Genomic DNA, 20,893 nt, shown 5'->3' with positions numbered 1-20,893 from the left:
AAAATGTCTTGTTACTTACAACCTCATGCTAATCACATTAGCACACGTTAGCTCAACCGTCCCACAGGGGGGGGACACGGATCCTGTAGAAGGTTAACCGTTTGTTTGTAAATAGAGGGGGGTGTTGGGAGGCATTTAATGAGTTGTCTGACAACATGACATGACAGTGCTTAATCACCGGAGAGTTGATGAAGTTTGTCGGATTAAACATCATAGCACAATTCACCGAGGAAAGTTTTGTTGTTCTAACGTGCTTTGTGAAGAGGTGATTCATTTTAACATCCTTCACCTTTTCATTGGCACATTGCAGCCAATCTTTTAGGTCATTTCTTTGGCGTAAACATACTTTCTGTATGTTCTGAATATTCTTTGTCAGTACTACAGATTCGGCGTATGTAATAAAGTTGGCTTATTGGTCAACTCTTTTGAGCGTTCACGGATGGTAACTATTTGCGAGCAATAAGGAGGTTTTTATCTTTTGGCTTCCTGTAATCATCTTCAATTTAAGCCTACTGGAGAGCGTGTGCCCTCAGGTCTGGAGGAAAGCTAAAGTCATTCCGCTACCCAAGCCCCCTTTACTGGCTCAAATAGTGACCAAGCAGCCTGTTACCAACCTTTAGTAAACTTCCGGGAAAAAATGTGTTTGTCCAGATACAATGCTATTACACAGTGAACAAATTGGCAACAGAATTTCAGCACACTGATAATGAAGGACATTCAACAAGCACAGCACTTATACAAATGACTGATGATTGGCTGAGATAAAATGATGATAAAATGATTGTGGGGTCTGTATGTTAGACTTCAGTGCAGCTTTTGACATTATTGATCATAGTCTGCTGCTGGGAAAAACATATGTGTTATAACTTTACACCCCCTGCTATAATGTGGATAAAGAGTTACCTGTCTAACAGAACACAGGTTCATTAATAGAAGCCTCTCAAATATAATCCAGTTAGAATCAGGAATTTCCCAGGGTAGCTGTTTAGGCCTGTTACTTTTTTTCGATCTTTACTAACGACATGAGTTGAGTACAGCCAGTGTGTCTATGTATGCGGATGACTCAACACTAAACACATCAGACACTACAGCGACTGAAATGACTGCAACACTTAACAAAGAGCTGCAGTTAATTTCAGAGTGGGTGGCAACGAATAAGTTATTCCTAAATACTTAAAGCATTGTATTTGGGACAAAACAGTCACCCTGAACCTCAACTTAATTCTTGTAATGAATAAGGTGGAAATTGAGCAAGTTGAGGTGACTAAACTGCCTGGAGAAACCCTGGATTGTAAACTGTCATGGTCAAACCATATTGATACAACAATAGCTGAGATGGGGAGAAGTCTGTCTATAATAAAGCGCTGTCTGCCTTCTTAACAACACTATCAACAAGGCAGGTCGTACAGGCCCTAGTTTCTGCCTTCTTAACAACACTATCAACAAGGCAGGTCGTACAGGCCCTAGTTTCTGCCTTCTTAACAACACTATCAACAAGGCAGGTCCTACAGGCCCCAGTTTCTACCTTCTTAACAACACTATCAACAAGGCAGGTCGTACAGGCCCTAGTTTCTACCTTCTTAACAACACTATCAACAAGGCAGGTCGTACAGGCCCTAGTTTCTACCTTCTTAACAACACTATCAACAAGGCAGGTCGTACAGGCCCTAGTTTCTACCTTCTTAACAACACTATCAACAAGGCAGGTCGTACAGGCCCTAGTTTCTGCCTTCTTAACAACACTATCAACAAGGCAGGTCGTACAGGCCCTAGTTTCTGCCTTCTTAACAACACTATCAACAAGGCAGGTCGTACAGGCCCTAGTTTCTGCCTTCTTAACAACACTATCAACAAGGCAGGTCGTACAGGCCCTAGTTTCTGCCTTCTTAACAACACTATCAACAAGGCAGGTCGTACAGGCCCTAGTTTCTGCCTTCTTAACAACACTATCAACAAGGCAGGTCGTACAGGCCCTAGTTTCTACCTTCTTAACAACACTATCAACAAGGCAGGTCGTACAGGCCCTAGTTTCTACCTTCTTAACAACACTATCAACAAGGCAGGTCGTACAGGCCCTAGTTTCTACCTTCTTAACAACACTATCAACAAGGCAGGTCGTACAGGCCCTAGTTTCTACCTTCTTAACAACACTATCAACAAGGCAGGTCGTACAGGCCCTAGTTTCTACCTTCTTAACAACACTATCAACAAGGCAGGTCGTACAGGCCCTAGTTTCTGCCTTCTTAACAACACTATCAACAAGGCAGGTCGTACAGGCCCTAGTTTCTGCCTTCTTAACAACACTATCAACAAGGCAGGTCGTACAGGCCCTAGTTTCTACCTTCTTAACAACACTATCAACAAGGCAGGTCGTACAGGCCCTAGTTTCTACCTTCTTAACAACACTATCAACAAGGCAGGTCGTACAGGCCCTAGTTTCTGCCTTCTTAACAACACTATCAACAAGGCAGGTCGTACAGGCCCTAGTTTCTGCCTTCTTAACAACACTATCAACAAGGCAGGTCGTACAGGCCCTAGTTTCTACCTTCTTAACAACACTATCAACAAGGCAGGTCGTACAGGCCCTAGTTTCTGCCTTCTTAACAACACTATCAACAAGGCAGGTCCTACAGGCCCTAGTTTCTACCTTCTTAACAACACTATCAACAAGGCAGGTCGTACAGGCCCTAGTTTCTACCTTCTTAACAACACTATCAACAAGGCAGGTCGTACAGGCCCTAGTTTCTACCTTCTTAACAACACTATCAACAAGGCAGGTCGTACAGGCCCTAGTTTCTACCTTCTTAACAACACTATCAACAAGGCAGGTCCTACAGGCCCTAGTTTCTACCTTCTTAACAACACTATCAACAAGGCAGGTCGTACAGGCCCTAGTTTCTACCTTCTTAACAACACTATCAACAAGGCAGGTCGTACAGGCCCTAGTTTCTGCCTTCTTAACAACACTATCAACAAGGCAGGTCGTACAGGCCCTAGCTTCTACCTTCTTAACAACACTATCAACAAGGCAGGTCGTACAGGCCCTAGTTTCTACCTTCTTAACAACACTATCAACCAGGCAGGTCCTACAGGCCCTAGTTTCTACCTTCTTAACAACACTATCAACAAGGCAGGTCGTACAGGCCCTAGTTTCTGCCTTCTTAACAACACTATCAACAAGGCAGGTCCTACAGGCCCCAGTTTCTACCTTCTTAACAACACTATCAACAAGGCAGGTCGTACAGGCCCTAGTTTCTACCTTCTTAACAACACTATCAACAAGGCAGGTCGTACAGGCCCTAGTTTCTACCTTCTTAACAACACTATCAACAAGGCAGGTCGTACAGGCCCTAGTTTCTACCTTCTTAACAACACTATCAACAAGGCAGGTCGTACAGGCCCTAGTTTCTACCTTCTTAACAACACTATCAACAAGGCAGGTCGTACAGGCCCTAGTTTCTACCTTCTTAACAACACTATCAACAAGGCAGGTCGTACAGGCCCTAGTTTCTACCTTCTTAACAACACTATCAACAAGGCAGGTCGTACAGGCCCTAGTTTTGTCGCACCTTGACCACTGTTCCGTCGTGTGGTCAGGTGCCACAAAACAGGCCCTTGGATGTACACAGAGAGCTAATATTAATAATATGCATGTCAATCTCTCCTGGCTGAAAGTGGAGGAGAGATTGACTTCATCACTACTTGTATTTATGAGAGGTATTGATTGACATGTTGAATGCATCAAGCAGTCTGTCTAAACTACTGGCACACAGCTCAGACACCCATACATACCCCACAAGACATGCCACCAGAGGTCTCTTCACAGTCCCCAAGTCCAGAACAGACTATTGGAGGCACACAGTATTAAATATAGCCATGACTACATGGAACTATTCCACGTCAAGCAACTGACGCAAGCAGTAAAATTATATTTTAAAAATGGATAAAAAAAAACACCTTATGGAACAGCGGGGACTGTGAAGCAACAAACATTGGTACAGACACATGCATATACACACACACACACACACACACACACACACACACACACACACACACACACACACACACACACACACACACACACACACACACACACACACACACACACACACACACACACACACACACACACACACACACACATTTAGTACTGTAGATATGTGGTGGTGGTTTAGTAGGGGCCTGATGGCACACAGTGTGTTGTGAAATCTGTGTATGTATTGTAATGTTTTTTAAATTGTATAAACTGCCTTAATTTTGAAGAGTAGCTGCTGCTAAATACAAATTCAAACACTGGTAGCCATATAGCTTCCCAGATGATTTATACACTTGTACTTCAACAAAATGGGGCGGCAGGGTAGCCTAGTGGTTAGAGCATTGGACTAGTAACTGAAATGGTTGCAAGTTCAAATCCCAGAGCTAACAAGGTACAAAGCTGTCATTCTGCCCCTGAACAGGCAGTTAACCCACTGTTTCCAGGCCGTCATTGAAAATAAGAGTTTGTTCTTAACTGACTTGCCAAGTTAAATCAAAAAATGAATAGTTTCAGTACCCTTGTCCATTGAGAAGGAGATGGATTGGAATCTAGAGTTAATATCAGTCATTTGGTGCCAATGATGTACCTGTTCCATGCATCTGTAAGAAGTATTCATTTGTCAAACAGAAAATCATTTTTGGACAGAACAATTTTTTACAAATCTACCATGTAATTGGTCGGTGTTTTTTTTGTGATTTGCACCTGTTGAAAATACGATAATGCCTCGAGGCCAGCTTGATTCGCTATATTTGTATAAAGTGCAGCAACATGAAGTGTAACAAACCATTCTCCTTCATCAATGAGTGGATTTTCAACAAGCAACAAGCAACCTGTAGTATCTATGATGTAGGAAAAAAGTCAGGTCCCTCAAGGTTGAATATGGTAGACTACAAATTTCGATACATTTTCACCTTAACAACCAAACCAGAAACAATTGGTCTCATTAGGAATATTTGTATGACACTTATGGACCTTATTAAGTCTTTATATAACGGGAGTTACAGGGAAAAATACATAATAAGGAATTTGAATTATTTTTCTAAAAGCCAGTTGCTCTGTAGACCAAGTTTTAATAAGGAATCTAATTCCGTTTTGTGATTAGCTGTGTGGTTAAGCAGAAGGCGTTTATAGTACTTCTGATCGGCAAGCATTTCTTACATTTTCTCAACATACTTGCATGTGTCCTGTACTACAATACTAACCCATACCATCCCCCTAATCAGAGTTTGTTTTGTAAGGCTCTTATCATTTGTCAGTTGCTCTAATGCTAATTTCTCTGAGGAAGAACGGTTGTTAATTCTATATCTCTTATGATTGTTCTGTTGTAAAGTTTGATACATTTTGCTTTCTACAAGTTTACGATAAGTATTGATCCAGGCTGTATCACAACCGGCTGTAATTGGGAGTCCCTTAGGGCGGCGCACAATTTGGCCCAGCGTCATCCGGGTTTGGCCAGTGTAGGCCGTCATTGTAAATAATAATTTGTTCTTAACTGACTTGCCCAGTTAAATACATTTTTTTTTAAATGATAGACGGATTAAAAGTGGGGGGAATAAACTTGCTCTTTGGTTTAAAGACAGGTGTAGGAGGTCTTTTTTTCAGTGCGGACCAGCTAAACAATTTTGAAATTCTATAAAATGTTGGTCGACGCACCTTTTCTGAGGGCAGTGGTCACAACTTTCATATCAGGTTGTACAACATTTTAGCCTACCATTTGTAATATTGTTCTTCAGGAAAGACATCCTGCAAAGACACCCAGCTCTGAGATATTGCTGTAAAATACCCCCCAAATCTACAGAAGATGGTTAGCTTCACCTCTGTCCTTTTGATTATTGGTAGATATTTGGAAATGTGAACCATCTGAAATGTTCTCTAGCCAAATCCACAGTCAAGAAATATCGATAATATTGGTATGTTTTTGTCTGTCTAGCTCACCATTTAGAATACAACATTCCAGATGATCACACAAAGTAAAAACATATTCAAAGATATACTGCCCCCCCCCAAAAAAAAGAATCAACCCTCATTCTGTCTGTTGTTCTGATCCACAGGAGGTTGGCTAAATCCACACTACTGTTGATACCTCTGTTCGGAATCAACTACATCATCTTTGCCTTCATCCCTGAAGACATCAACACGCGGATCAGGATGGTCATTGACCTGATTCTAGGATCCTTCCAGGTAGGAAGGTCATTGACCTGATTCTAGGATCCTTCCAGGTAGGAAGGTCATTGGACCTGATTCTAGGATCCTTCCAGGTAGGAAGGTCATTGGACCTGATTCTAGGATCCTTCCAGGTAGGAAGGTCATTGACCTGATTCTAGGATCCTTCCAGGTAGGAAGGTCATTGACCTGATTCTAGGATCCTTCCAGGTAGGAAGGTCATTGACCTGATTCTAGGATCCTTCCAGGTAGGAAGGTCATTGACCTGATTCTAGGATCCTTCCAGGTAGGAAGGTCATTGACCTGATTCTGGGATCCATCCAGTTAGGAAGGTATTTGACCTGATTGTAGGATCCTTACAGGTAGGAAGGTATTTGACCTGATTGTAGGATCCTTCCAGGTAGGAAGGTATTTGACCTGATTCTAGGATCCATCCAGTTAGGAAGGTATTTGACCTGATTGTAGGATCCATCCAGTTAGGAAGGTATTTGACCTGATTGTAGGATCCTTCCACGTAGGAAGGTCATTGACCTGATTCTAGGATCCATCCAGTTAGGAAGGTATTTGACCTGATTGTAGGATCCTTCCAGGTAGGAAGGTTATTAACCTGATTCTAGGATCCATCCAGTTAGGAAGGTATTTGACCTGATTGTAGGATCCTTCCAGGTAGGAAGGTCATTGACCTGATTCTAGGATCCATCCAGTTAGGAAGGTATTTGACCTGATTGTAGGATCCTTCCAGGTAGGAAGGTATTTGACCTGATTGTAGGATCCTTCCAGGTAGGAAGGTCATTAACCTGATTCTAGGATCCATCCAGTTAGGAAGGTATTTGACCTGATTGTAGGATCCTTCCAGGTAGGAAGGTATTTGACCTGATTGTAGGATCCTTCCAGGTAGGAAGGTCATTAACCTGATTCTAGGATCCATCCAGTTAGGAAGGTATTTGACCTGATTGTAGGATCCTTCCAGGTAGGAAGGTATTTGACCTGATTGTAGGATCCTTCCAGGTAGGAAGGTCATTAACCTGATTCTAGGATCCATCCAGTTAGGAAGGTATTTGACCTGATTGTAGGATCCTTCCAGGTAGGAAGGTATTTGACCTGATTGTAGGATCCTTCCAGGTAGGAAGGTCATTAACCTGATTCTAGGATCCATCCAGGTAGGAAGGTCATTAACCTGATTCTAGGATCCATCCAGGTAGGAAGGTCATTAACCTGATTCTAGGATCCATCCAGGTAGGAAGGTATTTGACCTGGTTCTAGGATCCTTCCAGATAGTTCTTTCCTAAGGCCTCCATGCAATAATATAGCATGTAGGCCTTAGTATATGGTGACTTACTGTACAGTCAGGCCAAAAGTGTTGAGAATTACACAAATATTCATTTTCCAAGTCTGCTGCCTCAGTTTGTATAATGGCAATTTGCATATACTCTAGAATGTTATGAAGAGTGATCAGATGAATTGCAATTAATTGCAAAGTCCCTCTTTGCCATGCATTTCAGCCCTGCAACAAAAGGACCAGCTGACATCATGTCAGTGATTCTCTCGTTAACACAGGTGAGTGTTGACGCTTCAGGGCACTTCAGGGCGCCCAAGAAAGTCCAGCAAGCCCCAGGACTGTCTCCTAAAGTTGATTTAGACTTGGGATCGGGGCACCACCAGTACAGAGCTTGCTGAGGAATGGCAGCAGGCAGGTGTGAGTGCATCTGCATGTACAGTGAGGCGAAGACCTTTGGAGGATGGCCTGGTGTCAAGAAGGGCAGTAAAGGGCCCTCTCGGGTGGCGCATTGGTCTAGGGCACTGCATCGCAGTGGTAGTTGTGCCACCAGAGACTCTGGGTTTGAGCCGAGGCTCTGACGCAGCCGGCCGTGACCAGGAGGTCCATGTGGCGACGCCCAATTGGCCTGGCGTCGTCCGGGTTAGGGAGGGTTTGGCCGGTAGGGATATCCTTGTCTCATCGCGCACTAGCGACTCCTGTGGCGGGCTGGGCGCAGTGCACGGTAACCAGGTCGCCAGGTGCACGCTGTTTCCTCCAACACATTGGTGCGGCTGGCTTCCGGGATGGATGCGCGCTGTGGTAAGAAATTGGGGAGAAAAGAAAAGAAGCCACTTCTCTCCAGGAAAAACATCAGGGACAGACTGATATTGTGCAGGGATTGGACTGCTGAGGACTGGGGTAAAGTCATTTTCTCTGATGAATCCCCTTTCCGATTGTTTGGAGCATCCGTAAAAAAGCTTGTCCGGAGAAGACAAGGTGAGCGCTACCATCAGTCCTGTGTCATGCCAACAGTAAAGCATCTTGAGACCATTCATGTGTGGTGTTGCTTCTCAGCCAAAGGAGTGGGGCTCACTCACAATTTTGCCTAAGAAACACAGCCATGAATAAAGAATGGTGCCAACACATCCTCTGAGAGCAACTTCTCCCAACCATCCAGGAACAGTTTGGTGACGAACAATGTCTTTTCCAGCATGATAGAGCACCTTGCCATAAGGCAAAAGTGCTAACAAAGTGGCTCGGGGAACAAAACAATTATATTTTGGGTCCATGGCCAGGAAACATCCCAGACCTTAATCCCATTGAGATCTTGTGGTCAATTCTCAAGAGGCGGGTGGACAAACAAAAACTCACAAATTCTGACAACTCCAAGCATTGATTATGCAAAAATGGGCTGCCATCAGTCAGGATGTGGCCCAGAAGTTAATTGACAGCATGCCATCAGTCAGGATGTGGCCCAGAAGTTAATTGACAGCATGCCATCAGTCAGGATGTGGCCCAGAAGTTAATTGACAGCATGCCATCAGTCAGGATGTGGCCCAGAAGTTAATTGACAGCATGCCATCAGTCAGGATGTGGCCCAGAAGTTAATTGACAGCATGCCATCAGTCAGGATGTGGCCCAGAAGTTAATTGATGCCAAGGCAGATTGCAGACGTCATGAAAAAGAAGGGCCAACACTGCAAATATTGACACTCTGCATCAACTTCATGTAATTGTCAATAAAAGCCTTTGACACTTATGAAATGCTTGTAATTATACAAAAAATATCTAAAGACAGTGAGGCAGCAGACTTTGTGAAAATGAATATTTGTGTCATTCTCAACTTTTGGGCACGACTGTATAACTATCTTGTATTGAATTATGGAACACATGGGTCATTCTACGAAAAGGGTGGCTTTCCTGTCCTGTCCTATTCACCAGGAAAAACAATTAAAAGTGTGAGTTAATGAAACAAAAAATATAGTTTTATTGTTTTAATTGAAGTGTTTTATTATTATTTTATTATTAATAAACATATGTAAGACAATTTTTTTTATATATATATATATTGTAGAGCACGGTCAGTACCATGAAATTGGCTTGTCCCTCGGGTCAGGAGTCATGGTTTAGTGACATTTTGAGTTTTAAAAATATATTTTTCTCCCTCTTTAAATGTCATAATACAAAGGAAAGTTATATAGTTATTTAGTGGACTAATCACATAACATGACTTTATTTTTGATAGATATGGCGAAATGAGGTGCTGCTGACAAGCAAAGACTCTACAGGCAGCGCAGGCATGCTGACCCACACCACAGAGCAGCCTACCTTCAACAAAAACAGCAGACTTAAAGGATTTAGAGAGTCAAAAAAAAGAGAGGTTGAAGGATCTCACAGGAAGGGAAAAAAAGACAGGAGCGAACAAAATGGCGGGTCAGACAGGCAAAACACAGATAGAGATTGAGTGTTGACCCCCCCCAATCCCCGAGCTGTCGTTCTGCCCCTGAACAGGCAGTTACCCCACTGTTCCCAGGCCGTCATTGAAAATACGAATTTGTTCTTAACTGACTTGCCTAGTTAAATAAATAAAAAATTGTATAGTAACTCCAGCTCTTAAATTCTGTACAGCACTTTGTGACTGATCAGCTGATGTAAGAAGGGCTTTATAAATACATTTGATTGATTGATTGATGATTGTCCAGTCTGAGATATGGCTTTTTATTTGCACCTCTGCCTAGAAGCCAGCATCCCGGAGTTGCCTCTGTTGACGTTGAGACTGGTGTTTTGCGGATACTATTTAATGAAGCTGCCAGTTGAGGACTTGTGAGGCGTCTGTTTCTCAAACTAGACACTCTTGCTCAGTTGTGCACTGGGGCCTCCCACTCCTCTTTCTATTCTGGTTAGAGACAGTTTGTGCTGTTCTGTGAAGGGAGTGAAGGGAGTAGAACATAGCATTGTACGAGATCTTCAGTTTCTTGGCAATTTCTCACATGGAATAGCCTTAATTTCTCCGAACAAGAATAGACTGAAAAAGTTTTTTTGTTTCTGGCCATTTTGAACCTGTAATCGAACCCACAAATGCTGATGCTCCAGATACTCAACAAGTCTAAAGAAGGCCAGTTTTATTGCTTCTTTAAATCAGCACAACAGTTTTCAGCTGCGCTAACATAATTGCAGAAGGGTTTTCTAATGATCAATTAGCCATTTTTAAAATTATAAACTTGGATTAGCCAACACAACGTGTCATTGGAACACAGGAGTGATGGTTGCTGATAATGGGCCTCTGTACGTCTATGTAGATATTCCATAACAAATCTGCCGTTTTCTGCTACAATGTTCGTTTACAACAATAACAATGTCTACACTGTATTTCTGTTAAATGTTATGTTATTTTAATGGACAAAAAAACGTGTTTTTCCACCAAAAACAAGGACATTTCTTAGTGACTCCAAACTTTTTAACTGTAGTGTGCATACAGTTATCTGTATGGTCCCTCAGTCGAACAGTGCATTTCTAACACAGATTCAACCACAAAGACCAGGGAGGTTTTCCAATGCCTCGCAAAGAAGGGCACCTATTGGTAGATGGGTAAAAAACATTGAAAGCCCTGTGAGCATGGTGAAGTTATTAATTACACTTTGGATGGTGTCTCAATACACACACACTTCAAAGATAAAGGCATCCTTCCTAACTCCGTTGCCAGGGGGGAAGGAATCCGCTCAAGGATTTCACCATGAGGCCAATGGTGACTTTAAAACAGTTACAGAGTTGAATGGCTGTGATAGGAGACAACTGAGGATGGATTAACAACATTGTAGTTTTACTCCACAACACTTTTATTGAACCTTTATTTAACTAGTTAACTAGTTTAACTAGGCAAGTCAGTTAACCTCTACGGGAGGAATAATACATTGTAGCCTTTCTCTTGCATTTCAAAGATGATACAAATATAAAAAATAAAAACGTTTTCTTTTATCAGATCTAATGTGCTATATTCTCCTACATTAATATCACATTTCCACAATCTTCAAAGTGTTTCCTTTCTAATTATATCAAGAATATGCATATCCTTGCTTCAGGTCCTGAGCCACAGGCAATTAGATGTTGGTATGTCATTTTAGGCGAAGATTTTTTTGGGGGAAAAGGGTCCAATCCTTAAATTAAGAACAAATTCTTATTTACAATGACAGCCTACAAGAAGACACTAAAGTAATACTGAAACAAATGGGGCAAAGCAATTCACTTGTTGTGCTGAATACAAAGTGTTATCTTCGGGGCAAATCAAATACAGCACATTACTGTGTACCACTCTCCATATTTTCAAGCATTATGGTGGCTGCATCATGTTAGGGGTATGCTTGTAATTGTTAAGGACTGGGGAGTTTTTCAGGATAAAAAATTAACAGAATGGAGCTAAGCACAGGCAAAATCCTAGAGGACAACCTGGCTCAGTCTGCTTTCCACCAGACACTAGGAGATGAATTCACCTTTAAGCAGGAAAATAACATAAAACACAAGGCCATATCTACACTGGAGTTGCTTACCAAGAAGACTGTGAATGTTCCTGAGTGACCAAGCTACAGTTTTGACTTAAATATGCTTGAAAATCTATGGCAAGACCTGAAAATGTGTTTCTAGCTATGATCATCAACCAATTGGAGCTTGAAGAATTTTGAAAAGAAAAGTGGGCATATGTTGCACAATTCAGGTGTGGAAAGCTTTTATAAACCTCACCAGAAAGACTCGGGTGTAATTATAGCTGTAATTGTTGCCAAAGGTGCTGCTATAAAGTATTGACTTAGTGGTGTGAATACTTAAGTAAATTTGATTTTTCTGTCATTTTATGTTCAATAAATTTGCAAGCAAACCTAAAAACATGTTTTACGTTTGTAATTATAGGTTATTGTGTGTAGATGGAGTGAGATGTTTTATTTATTTAAATCGATTTTGAATTCGGGGTGTATTCATTCATAGGGAATGAATACTTTCTGAACGCGTTGTAAGGATATTAACAATATTCTGTAATGAGTCCCAGTCAGTCTAGTATGTTAACTGTTCCGGATGTAAAGAATGCAATATGTCTATGTTCTCTGCATTCTCCAAGTGTAAAAAACAAACAAAAAAAAAACAGTGTAATACAGTCATAGGATTTGTAATAATGAGGTTTGATATCCTCCCTGTCCCCATCTGACTCCCATGAGATTTACGTTCTGTGTTATGAGTTGAGGTTGAGGCTGAGCCAAACGGGCCATTTGCGGTGAAAGAGAAAGAGATACAGAATACCACAGGGAAACTGCTGCAGGAGCTTTTCCTGGCTATTGGGGAATATGAAGTAAACACTTGAATCATATGGCACAGAAAGATACATTTTCATCCATCTAACCGTTTAGATATGTGCACTAAATAGAACTGAATATATAGACGGATTATATAGCGTAATGTACAACTCAAGTATGTAAACCCTCGACCCTTAAACTCTCAAGAAGCTCTCTCACAAGTCATTCTGACTTTATATTTTCTTTCCAAACACCCAGGTCATTTGTGAGAGCAATGATCTAGTTGTTATGATAGCAGTCTTAATTTATATCTGCTTTAAACTCGTATTTTCCCTCGGGAAAAACCTCTCATGTCCTCTCTGCACAAAATTCTATCAGGCCCAGAATTAATGACCCTACCTCATGCTGAATTTGGTCATAATCTTTGGGATCATTTTTCAGTCTTCCACAACTGCTCTGGCTGAGTCTCTCTGGGGCAAAGGCCTTTCTATGAAACAGAACACTCATCATCAGGAATCCTAATGATCGATTGTTGTCTCCTCTCTCTCTCTCTCTGACTCGCTCTCTCTGACTCGCTCTCTCTGACTCGCTCTCTCTGTCTGTCTGTCTGTCTGTCTGTCTGTGTCTGTCTGTCTGTCTGTCTGTCTGTCTCTCTCTCTCTGTGTCTGTCTCTCTCTCTCTGTGTCTCTCTGTCTGTCTGTCTGTCTGTCTGTCTGTCTGTCTGTCTGTCTGTCTGTCTGTCTGTCTGTCTGTGTCTCTCTCTCTGTCTCTGTCTTTCTGTCTCTCTGTCTCTGTCTCTGTCTCTGTCTCTGTCTCTGTCTCTCTCTCTCTCTCTGTGTCTCTCTGTCTGTCTCTCTGTCTCTCTGTCTTTCTGTCTCTCTGTCTGTCTCTCTCTCTCTGTCTGTCTGTCTCTCTGTCTTTCTGTCTCTCTGTCTTTCTGTCTCTCTGTCTTTCTGTCTCTGTCTCTCTCAGGGGTTTGGGGTTGCAGTCCTGTATTGTTTCCTAAATGGAGAGGTAAAAGCATACACACGCCGCTCCACAGACACAAAATGGTTCCTAAGATGAGCTGACAATGTTAGGCTAAATTTGGAATACATTTTTGGATCCAATACTGTAAACTTTAAATTTTTCTCACACCGAGTCTCACTGTGTCTATATGTTAGACACAGAAAGAGATACACCTTGTAGATGAAGACTCTCTCTCTTTCTGTGTCTATATATTTTCTGACTTATCCCTCTTGCGGTGTCCTATTGAGGGGTCTCAATCTCTCCCCTTGTGTTTATGTTCCTCTCTTCCTCCCTCTCACGTGCTCTCTCCCTCCTCTCCTCCCTCTATCCCCACCAGGTGCAGGGGGAGGTGAAGCGTAAGTGGCGGCGATGGCACATGCAAAGGTTTCTGGGTAAAGGAGACACCAAATACCAGCAGCCCCAGTATCTGGGTAGCAATGGTAACAACTTCAGCACCCAGATCACCATGTTGACCAGGTGTAGCCCCACCACACGTCGAGCTTCCGACTGCCAGGAACACTTCTCTGCTATCTGAGCCCAGCTCTGGGTGGTAACAGAGGGCAGAGAAGGAGGCAACAGTGATGAGCTGTACTGAAGCGCTGTTTAGTATTCAGTCAGCACAGTAGAGACCACCAGCCAACCACACACAACAACAGCAATGATAGGCTTAGATCAGGAAAGCCGCGGACCAATTTAACACAATTTATTTAGCTTGTTTTTTGTTTAATTTAGGAAAATCAGTTCCCAAGTATTCATACAAAAAAAAAAAAAAGACAGACATCGTGTCTCAAAATAATCAAGGTATGAAATGATTGTTATTTTCTAAATGTCTTTTTGGGCTCTTAGTTGTGGTTGCAGTGTACACATTTTTACATGGGGCAGCAGGTGGCCTAGCGGTTAGAGAGAAGTGAGCCAGCAACCGGAGGTTTGCCAATTCGAATCCCGGGTCTGACGGGAAAAATCTGGCAAAAAGTGAGCTGGCAACCGGGGGGGTTTCTGGTATCAACACACTTAACCCCCCACAACAACAGCTCCCCAGGCACTCAGTGTGGCAGCCTCGACACCTCCAAAACCTGTATACTGTATGTATGTACGTATGTATGTGTGTCTTTCGGAGGGGTTGGGTTAAAAGCGGAAGTTACATTTCGGTTAGACGTTGTCTGACCAATTGACGAATAAAGTGATCTAAAGCTTCATAACAATGTTCCGTTCCTCCAACCGGCCGCAGTGACGAAAATCAGCCCGTGGCCAAATCTAGTCACCTAATCCCTGGTCTACACTATGTTAAATCCAAAAAACCTTCCAGTTCAAATCACCATTGGATATATCTGTGTGTGTATTGAGTGTTGTGTTAGTCCGTGTGGCAGGGTTGAAGTCAATTCCATTTTAATTCTAGTCGATTCAGAAAGTAAAACCAAATTCCAAATTTTAATCATGGAAAACCATTCAGGAGAATTGAAATGTCAGTGTACTTCCTGAATTAGAAATGGAATTGACCCCAACCCTGCTGTGTGACTTGAGATAATCGTAACTTTACATTGGTCTCATAAGCTAGCTACAGAAGCCTGATCCCAGATCTGTAACATACTGTATGTGCTTTAGCCAACTTCTTTGTCATACATGTTTGACATGACAACAAATGAACATGAACAGAGAAGTTGGCTAACAGAAGAGCAACCGGTTATGAGCTATGACTAGGTATTAGGCTAGGAGCTGGGTAACAGGCTAGGAGCTAGGACTGGGTAACAGGCCAGGAGCTAAGACTAGGTAACAGGTTAGGAGCTAAGACTAGGTAACAGACTAGGAGCTAAGACTAGGTAACAGACTAGGAGCTAGAACTAGGTAACAGACTAGGAGCTAGGAATAGGTAACAGACTAGGAGCAAGGACTAGGTAACAGGCTAGGAGTTAAGACTAGTTAACAGGCTAGGAGCAAGGTAACAGGATAGGAGCTAGATAACAGACTAGGAGCTAGCACTGGGAAACAGGCTAGGAGCTAGGACTAGGTAACAGACTAGGAGCTAGGTAACAGTCTACGACCTAGATTTAGGTAACAGGGTAGGACTAGGTAAAAGGCAAGGACTAGGTAACAGACTAGGAGCTTGGACTAGGTAACAGGCTAGGAGCTAGGACTAGTTAACAGGCTAGAAGCTAGGTAACAGGCTAGGAGCTAGATAACAGGCGATAGGACTAGGTAACAGGCTCGGAGCTCAGTCACAGGATTTGGTAACAGACTAGGACTAGGTAACAGGCTAGGAGCTGGATAACAGGCTATGAGCCAGGGCTACAGATAACAGGCTAAGAGCTAGGTAAAAGGCTAGGAGCTAGGACTTGGTAACAGGCTGGACTAGGTAACAGGCTAGGAGCTAGGGCTAGATAACAGGCTAAGAGCTAGGATGAGGTAACAGGCTAGGAGCTAGGACTAAGTAAGTGGCTAAGACTAGGTAAACGGCTAGGTAGGTTACGGGCTAGGAGCTAGGACTAGGTAACAGGCTAGGCCTTGGCAAGAGTCTAGGAGCTAGGAGTAAGTAAAAGGCTAGGACTAGTTAACAAGCTAAGAGCTAGCACTAGGTAACAGTCTAGGACTTGGTAAGGGTCTAGGAGCTAGGACTAGGTAACAGGCCAGGAGCTGGGACTATGTAACAAGCTGGGATTATGTAACAGGCTAGGACTATGTAACAGGTTAGGATCTAGGTAACAGGCTAGGAGCTTGGACTAGGTAACAGGCCAGGACTCGGTAACAGGCATAGGCTCAGTCTAGGTAACAGGCTGGGACTAGGTAACAGGCATAGGCTAAGTCTAGGTAACAGGCTAAGTCTAGGTAACAGGCTAGGACTAGGTAACAGGCTGGGAGCTTGGACTAGGTAACAGGTTAGGAGCAAGAGTGATTGGCTGTGCTGTGCTGTGCTGGCCAGTTCACGTTACTCAACTTTAGAGTTTACACGTTGTCGACGTGGCAGCATCTACATTGGAAGGATCTCAAAGTGAAACGTTATCCACGTGGTCTAGTCTATATTGGAAGCATCTGGTCTCGTCCCTTATCTATCTAGTATCCAGCTGTCCATGATCAACCATTGACGAAGACACTTTTATGTACCAGAATTATGTTGGGTTGAAACATAGCTGGATTACATTCCAAGAAAAGAAGATTGAAGCGGCAAGATGTTTCCATTGTAAGGCAGAGTCTCTTAGTGCATAGTTTGGTGTGCAGACAGTCAGGTATTTTTCAGTCTTGCTCTTACATTCCCCTCAACCCCCCCCCCCCCCTTTAAAAAAAAATAGCCAATCGTTTTGAGTTTTACTACAGATGCACCTGTATGTGTTTTTCATTAAAAACGTAAACTTATCCACTAAAGATCATAAGTGGGAAGACCAGGCGGTTAGCCATGGTGTTTAGCCATATGGTGAAGTAGTGATGGGGGGCGTAAAATGTTTAAAAGTTTCCTCCCATAGCTCCTAACCTGTTGCGACATCTACGAGGTAAGATATCTCATTTCAATGGTACTGAATTGTTTCCCACTTGGTTTCTAAAACCTTTCAGAAATCTATGTTGTTTACCTTGTTGTATTTCATTGTACATGTGAATACGTGACTGTACCTCTCACTAAAAATGTCATACCATTGTTCCAGCTATGGGCGAAGCTGCATATACAGTAGGAATGAAGTACGTGTTTTATCATGTGTTTTATTGTGGTTATTTACAGTTCTCAGGTGTTGACTGGAATTCAATGCATATCATGTATTATGTAATTCTTTTTAAGTTTGTTTTTGTGTTACGTTTTTCAGTTGTATTATTTTAAACACACTGTATCGATATTCTCACTCATTTGATAGGATATCTACAAGAATAACTACGTTTGACATTCTATGGAATGCTTTGGAACATTCCGAACAACACGAAAAAAGTGTGGTGTAAGCAAGTGTTTTGTAAATATTGTGCAATTGTGCTTTTGGATTCAGTTTAAATGATGTTCTAGTAAAGACAGAAGCAAATGAAACCCTTTGTGTTTTCTTCTGTCGGAAACAATCTCTGTTCTCTAGTCCTCACGTTTACAACCAGGGAACACGATGACAAATAGATGACTTATCTTCATATATCAATTATATTTGTGATAGACATAGTGGCTCCTCAACCTGTGTCAGGAGACCTATTGTTGTCCGTAGTATTTACACATCCTTGTATATATATTGTACACCTTCTACAATAGTGTACATTTGAACTGTCAAAGCTGACAAAAGTTAACCTGGTTATTAACTGAACAAAACTAGACAAAAAATCCACACGGTAACTTTCTAGAACAATAGTGAAACAGAGCATGGATTTAGTGTGGATGCCAGGCAGGAAGAAAATATGAGTCACATTTTATTCAACAGCAGTAGCATAGTTTTCAACCAGTGTTTTTGGGGGGGAGGGGGGGGGGATTTTCACAATGCAAATTGTTTATAATAATAATAGTAATAATAATTATAGGCCTTTAATCGGTTGCATTCAGTGATAAATTTGATCGTCACGATATTTGATGGTTTAAAAATATTCTGATGGAAGTCCTCAAGAGCTTTAGATAGTAATTTGGTGTTTCCCAGAACGGAAAAGGGTCAGGAAGCGCTGCCTTAGCACTAAGGAGTATTTCACTTCCTGCCTGTCCATCTCTCAAACAGGAAAGTGTTCTTGGACTAGCCTATGATGATAGAGCAGCGATACTAAAGCCACAACTAGGATCAATCTTCTCTCATCATCACCTCCCTGAGTTAATCACAGACCGAACCAATGACACGCTTTTGACCTTGAGATAGTAAGTGATCAAGTAACCAGAGTCCCAATTGGCACCCTATTCCCTATATAGTGCACTACTTTTGCCCAGTAATAGGGTGCAATGTGTAACTTAGGCTATAAATGCTCCGGTCTGCCTCTGGAAGAAAATAAAAAACATGGCCTCAAAAACCCAGGTAACGTCCCCTAACTGTCTATGATAGGAACATTCCATCAAAACAACCATTACAACAGCACCATGACCTACAAAACTGTTGAGAAGAAAGTCATTTGTTTTCATTAGCAGTAACATGAGATCCAGTGTACAAACCTATCATCCAACATCTAAATTGACTCCCAAGATCAAGAGGCGTCCATTTCAGTAATATTGGGAATTATAGAACATTGGGTCACTCCAAATACATCCTATATTTACCAAATGGGTAACGTCATTATACATCTATAAGCGTTTAATGAACGTGATAACAAGTCCCAAACACACTATTAAAGGTTAATGAACTATATCCATAGCATATCCAATTCATGGAATGCTACACAAGAGCTCATATTTAGGTAATTTAATAAATGCATCATTGCAAAGACAGCGGAGTGTCAACATTATGGCGGATCTCAAAAGTGTGCTTCTGCCATACCAGTGTTAATGAATATAAATAATAATAAATAATAATAATAAATAATATATAATGAATATATATGTGAAGTATGTGGACACTTGCTTGTTGAACATTAATATGGATAATAATTCATAATTAATATGGTTACCCCTTTGTTGTTATAACAGCCTCCACTCTTCTGGGAAGCCTTTCCACTAGATGTTGGAACATTGCTGCTATAATGGCCTCCACTCTTCTGGGAAGCCTTTCCACTAGATGTTGGAACAATGCTGCTATAATAGCCTCCACTCTTCTGGGAAGCCTTTCCACTAGATGTTGGAACATTGCTGCTATAACAGCCTCCACTCTTCTGGGAAGCCTTTCCACTAGATGTTGGAACATTGCTGCTATAACAGCCTCCACTCTTCTGGGAAGGCTTTTCACTAGATGTTGGAAAATTGCTGCTATAACAGCCTCCACTCTTCTGGGGAATGCTTTCCACTAGATGTTGGAACATTGTTGTTATAACAGCCTCCACTCTTCTGGGAAGGCTTTCCACTAGATGTTGGAACATTGCTGAGGGGAATCATCCCACAGGTGTTCGATGGGGAGTGTGGTGTCGGGAAAATAACCTCACGTTCAATGTCAACCAAAACAAAGGAGATGATCGTGGACTTCAGGAAACAGCAGAGGGAGCACCACCCTATCCACATCGACGGGACAGTAGTGGAGAAGGTGTAAAGTTAAGTTCCTCGGCGTACACATCACGGACAAACTGAAATGGTCCACCCACACAGACAGCGTGGTGAAGAAGGCGCAACAGCGTCTCTTCAACCTCAGGAGGCTGAAGAAATTTGGCTTGTCACCTAAAACACTCACAAACTTCTACAGATGCACAATCGAGAGCATCGTGTCAGGCTGTATCACCGCCTGGTACGGCAACTGCTCCGCCCACAACTGTAAGGCTCTCTAGGGGGTAGTGAGGTCTGCACAATGCATCACCAGGGACAAACTACCTGCCCTCCAGGACACCTATAGCACCCGATGTCACAGGAAGGCCATAAAGATCAAGGACAACAACCACCTGAGCCACTGCCTGTTCACCTCGCTATAATTCAGAAGATGAGGTCAGTACAGGTGCATCAAAGCTGGGACCGAGAGACTGAAAAACAGCTTCTATCTCGAGACCATCCGACTGTTAAACAGTGTCGTGTCTTTGGCTATGCCAGATTAAGTGATATGACATGCTATTCTATAAAATAATTTATCCATAATTAATATCACCTGATTGAGCTAATCATGTAAATGTAAATAACTAGAGAGTCGGGCACCACAAAATAATATTTATAGAGCTGTTATCTTCCGAATAAACTCTTAAAGACCTAGTAATATTTTACATCAATAGCCGTGCATATCAATTGTCACCTGAATTCAGTCTCATCTGAAAGTTGTAAATCCTTTTATCTGCACGAACCCTGGCTAACAAGTTGAATCAGCAATACAAAATTGGGTTTAATTATTTATTTACGGGGGCCTCCCGGGTGGCGCAGTGGTTAATCAGCGCCAGCTGTGCCACCAGAGACTCTGGGTTCGCGCCCAGGCTCTTTCCGCGACAGAGAGGTCTGTGGGGCAACGCACAATTGGCCTAGCGTCGGGAGGGGTTGGCCGGTAGGGATATCCTTGTCTCATCGTGCACCAGCAACTCCTGTGGCGGGCCGGGCGCAGTGCGCGCTAGCACGGTGTTTCCTCCGACACATTTGTGCGGCTGGCTTCCGGGATGGATGCTG

General features: G+C 42.4%; 1 protein-coding gene across 2 annotated transcripts in view; it reads left to right on the top strand.

Moving 5' to 3' along the window:
• The window catches only part of vipr1a (vasoactive intestinal peptide receptor 1a), a 137,250-nt gene extending 119,495 nt beyond the window's left edge, over positions 1–17,755 (top strand). The window contains exons 11-13 of one of the 2 annotated variants that reach the window (XM_052475994.1): positions 6,091–6,220; positions 13,708–13,749; positions 14,081–17,755. In XM_052475994.1, the coding sequence (XP_052331954.1) occupies positions 6,091–6,220; positions 13,708–13,749; positions 14,081–14,278 (370 nt within the window). In that variant the 3' untranslated portion in view covers positions 14,279–17,755. Of the gene's footprint in view, positions 1–6,090; positions 6,221–9,704; positions 13,353–13,707; positions 13,750–14,080 lie in introns of those variants that run through there. The other variant, XM_052475995.1, reaches the window with a different exon arrangement.
• The last annotated feature ends 3,138 nt before the right edge of the window (positions 17,756–20,893 follow it).

The sequence above is a fragment of the Oncorhynchus keta genome, chromosome 23, assembly GCF_023373465.1.
Source record: "Oncorhynchus keta strain PuntledgeMale-10-30-2019 chromosome 23, Oket_V2, whole genome shotgun sequence".
Classification (NCBI taxonomy): domain Eukaryota; kingdom Metazoa; phylum Chordata; class Actinopteri; order Salmoniformes; family Salmonidae; genus Oncorhynchus; species Oncorhynchus keta.
Note: the sequence above shows the minus strand (reverse complement) of the source record. Positions and strands in the feature narration are given on the sequence as shown.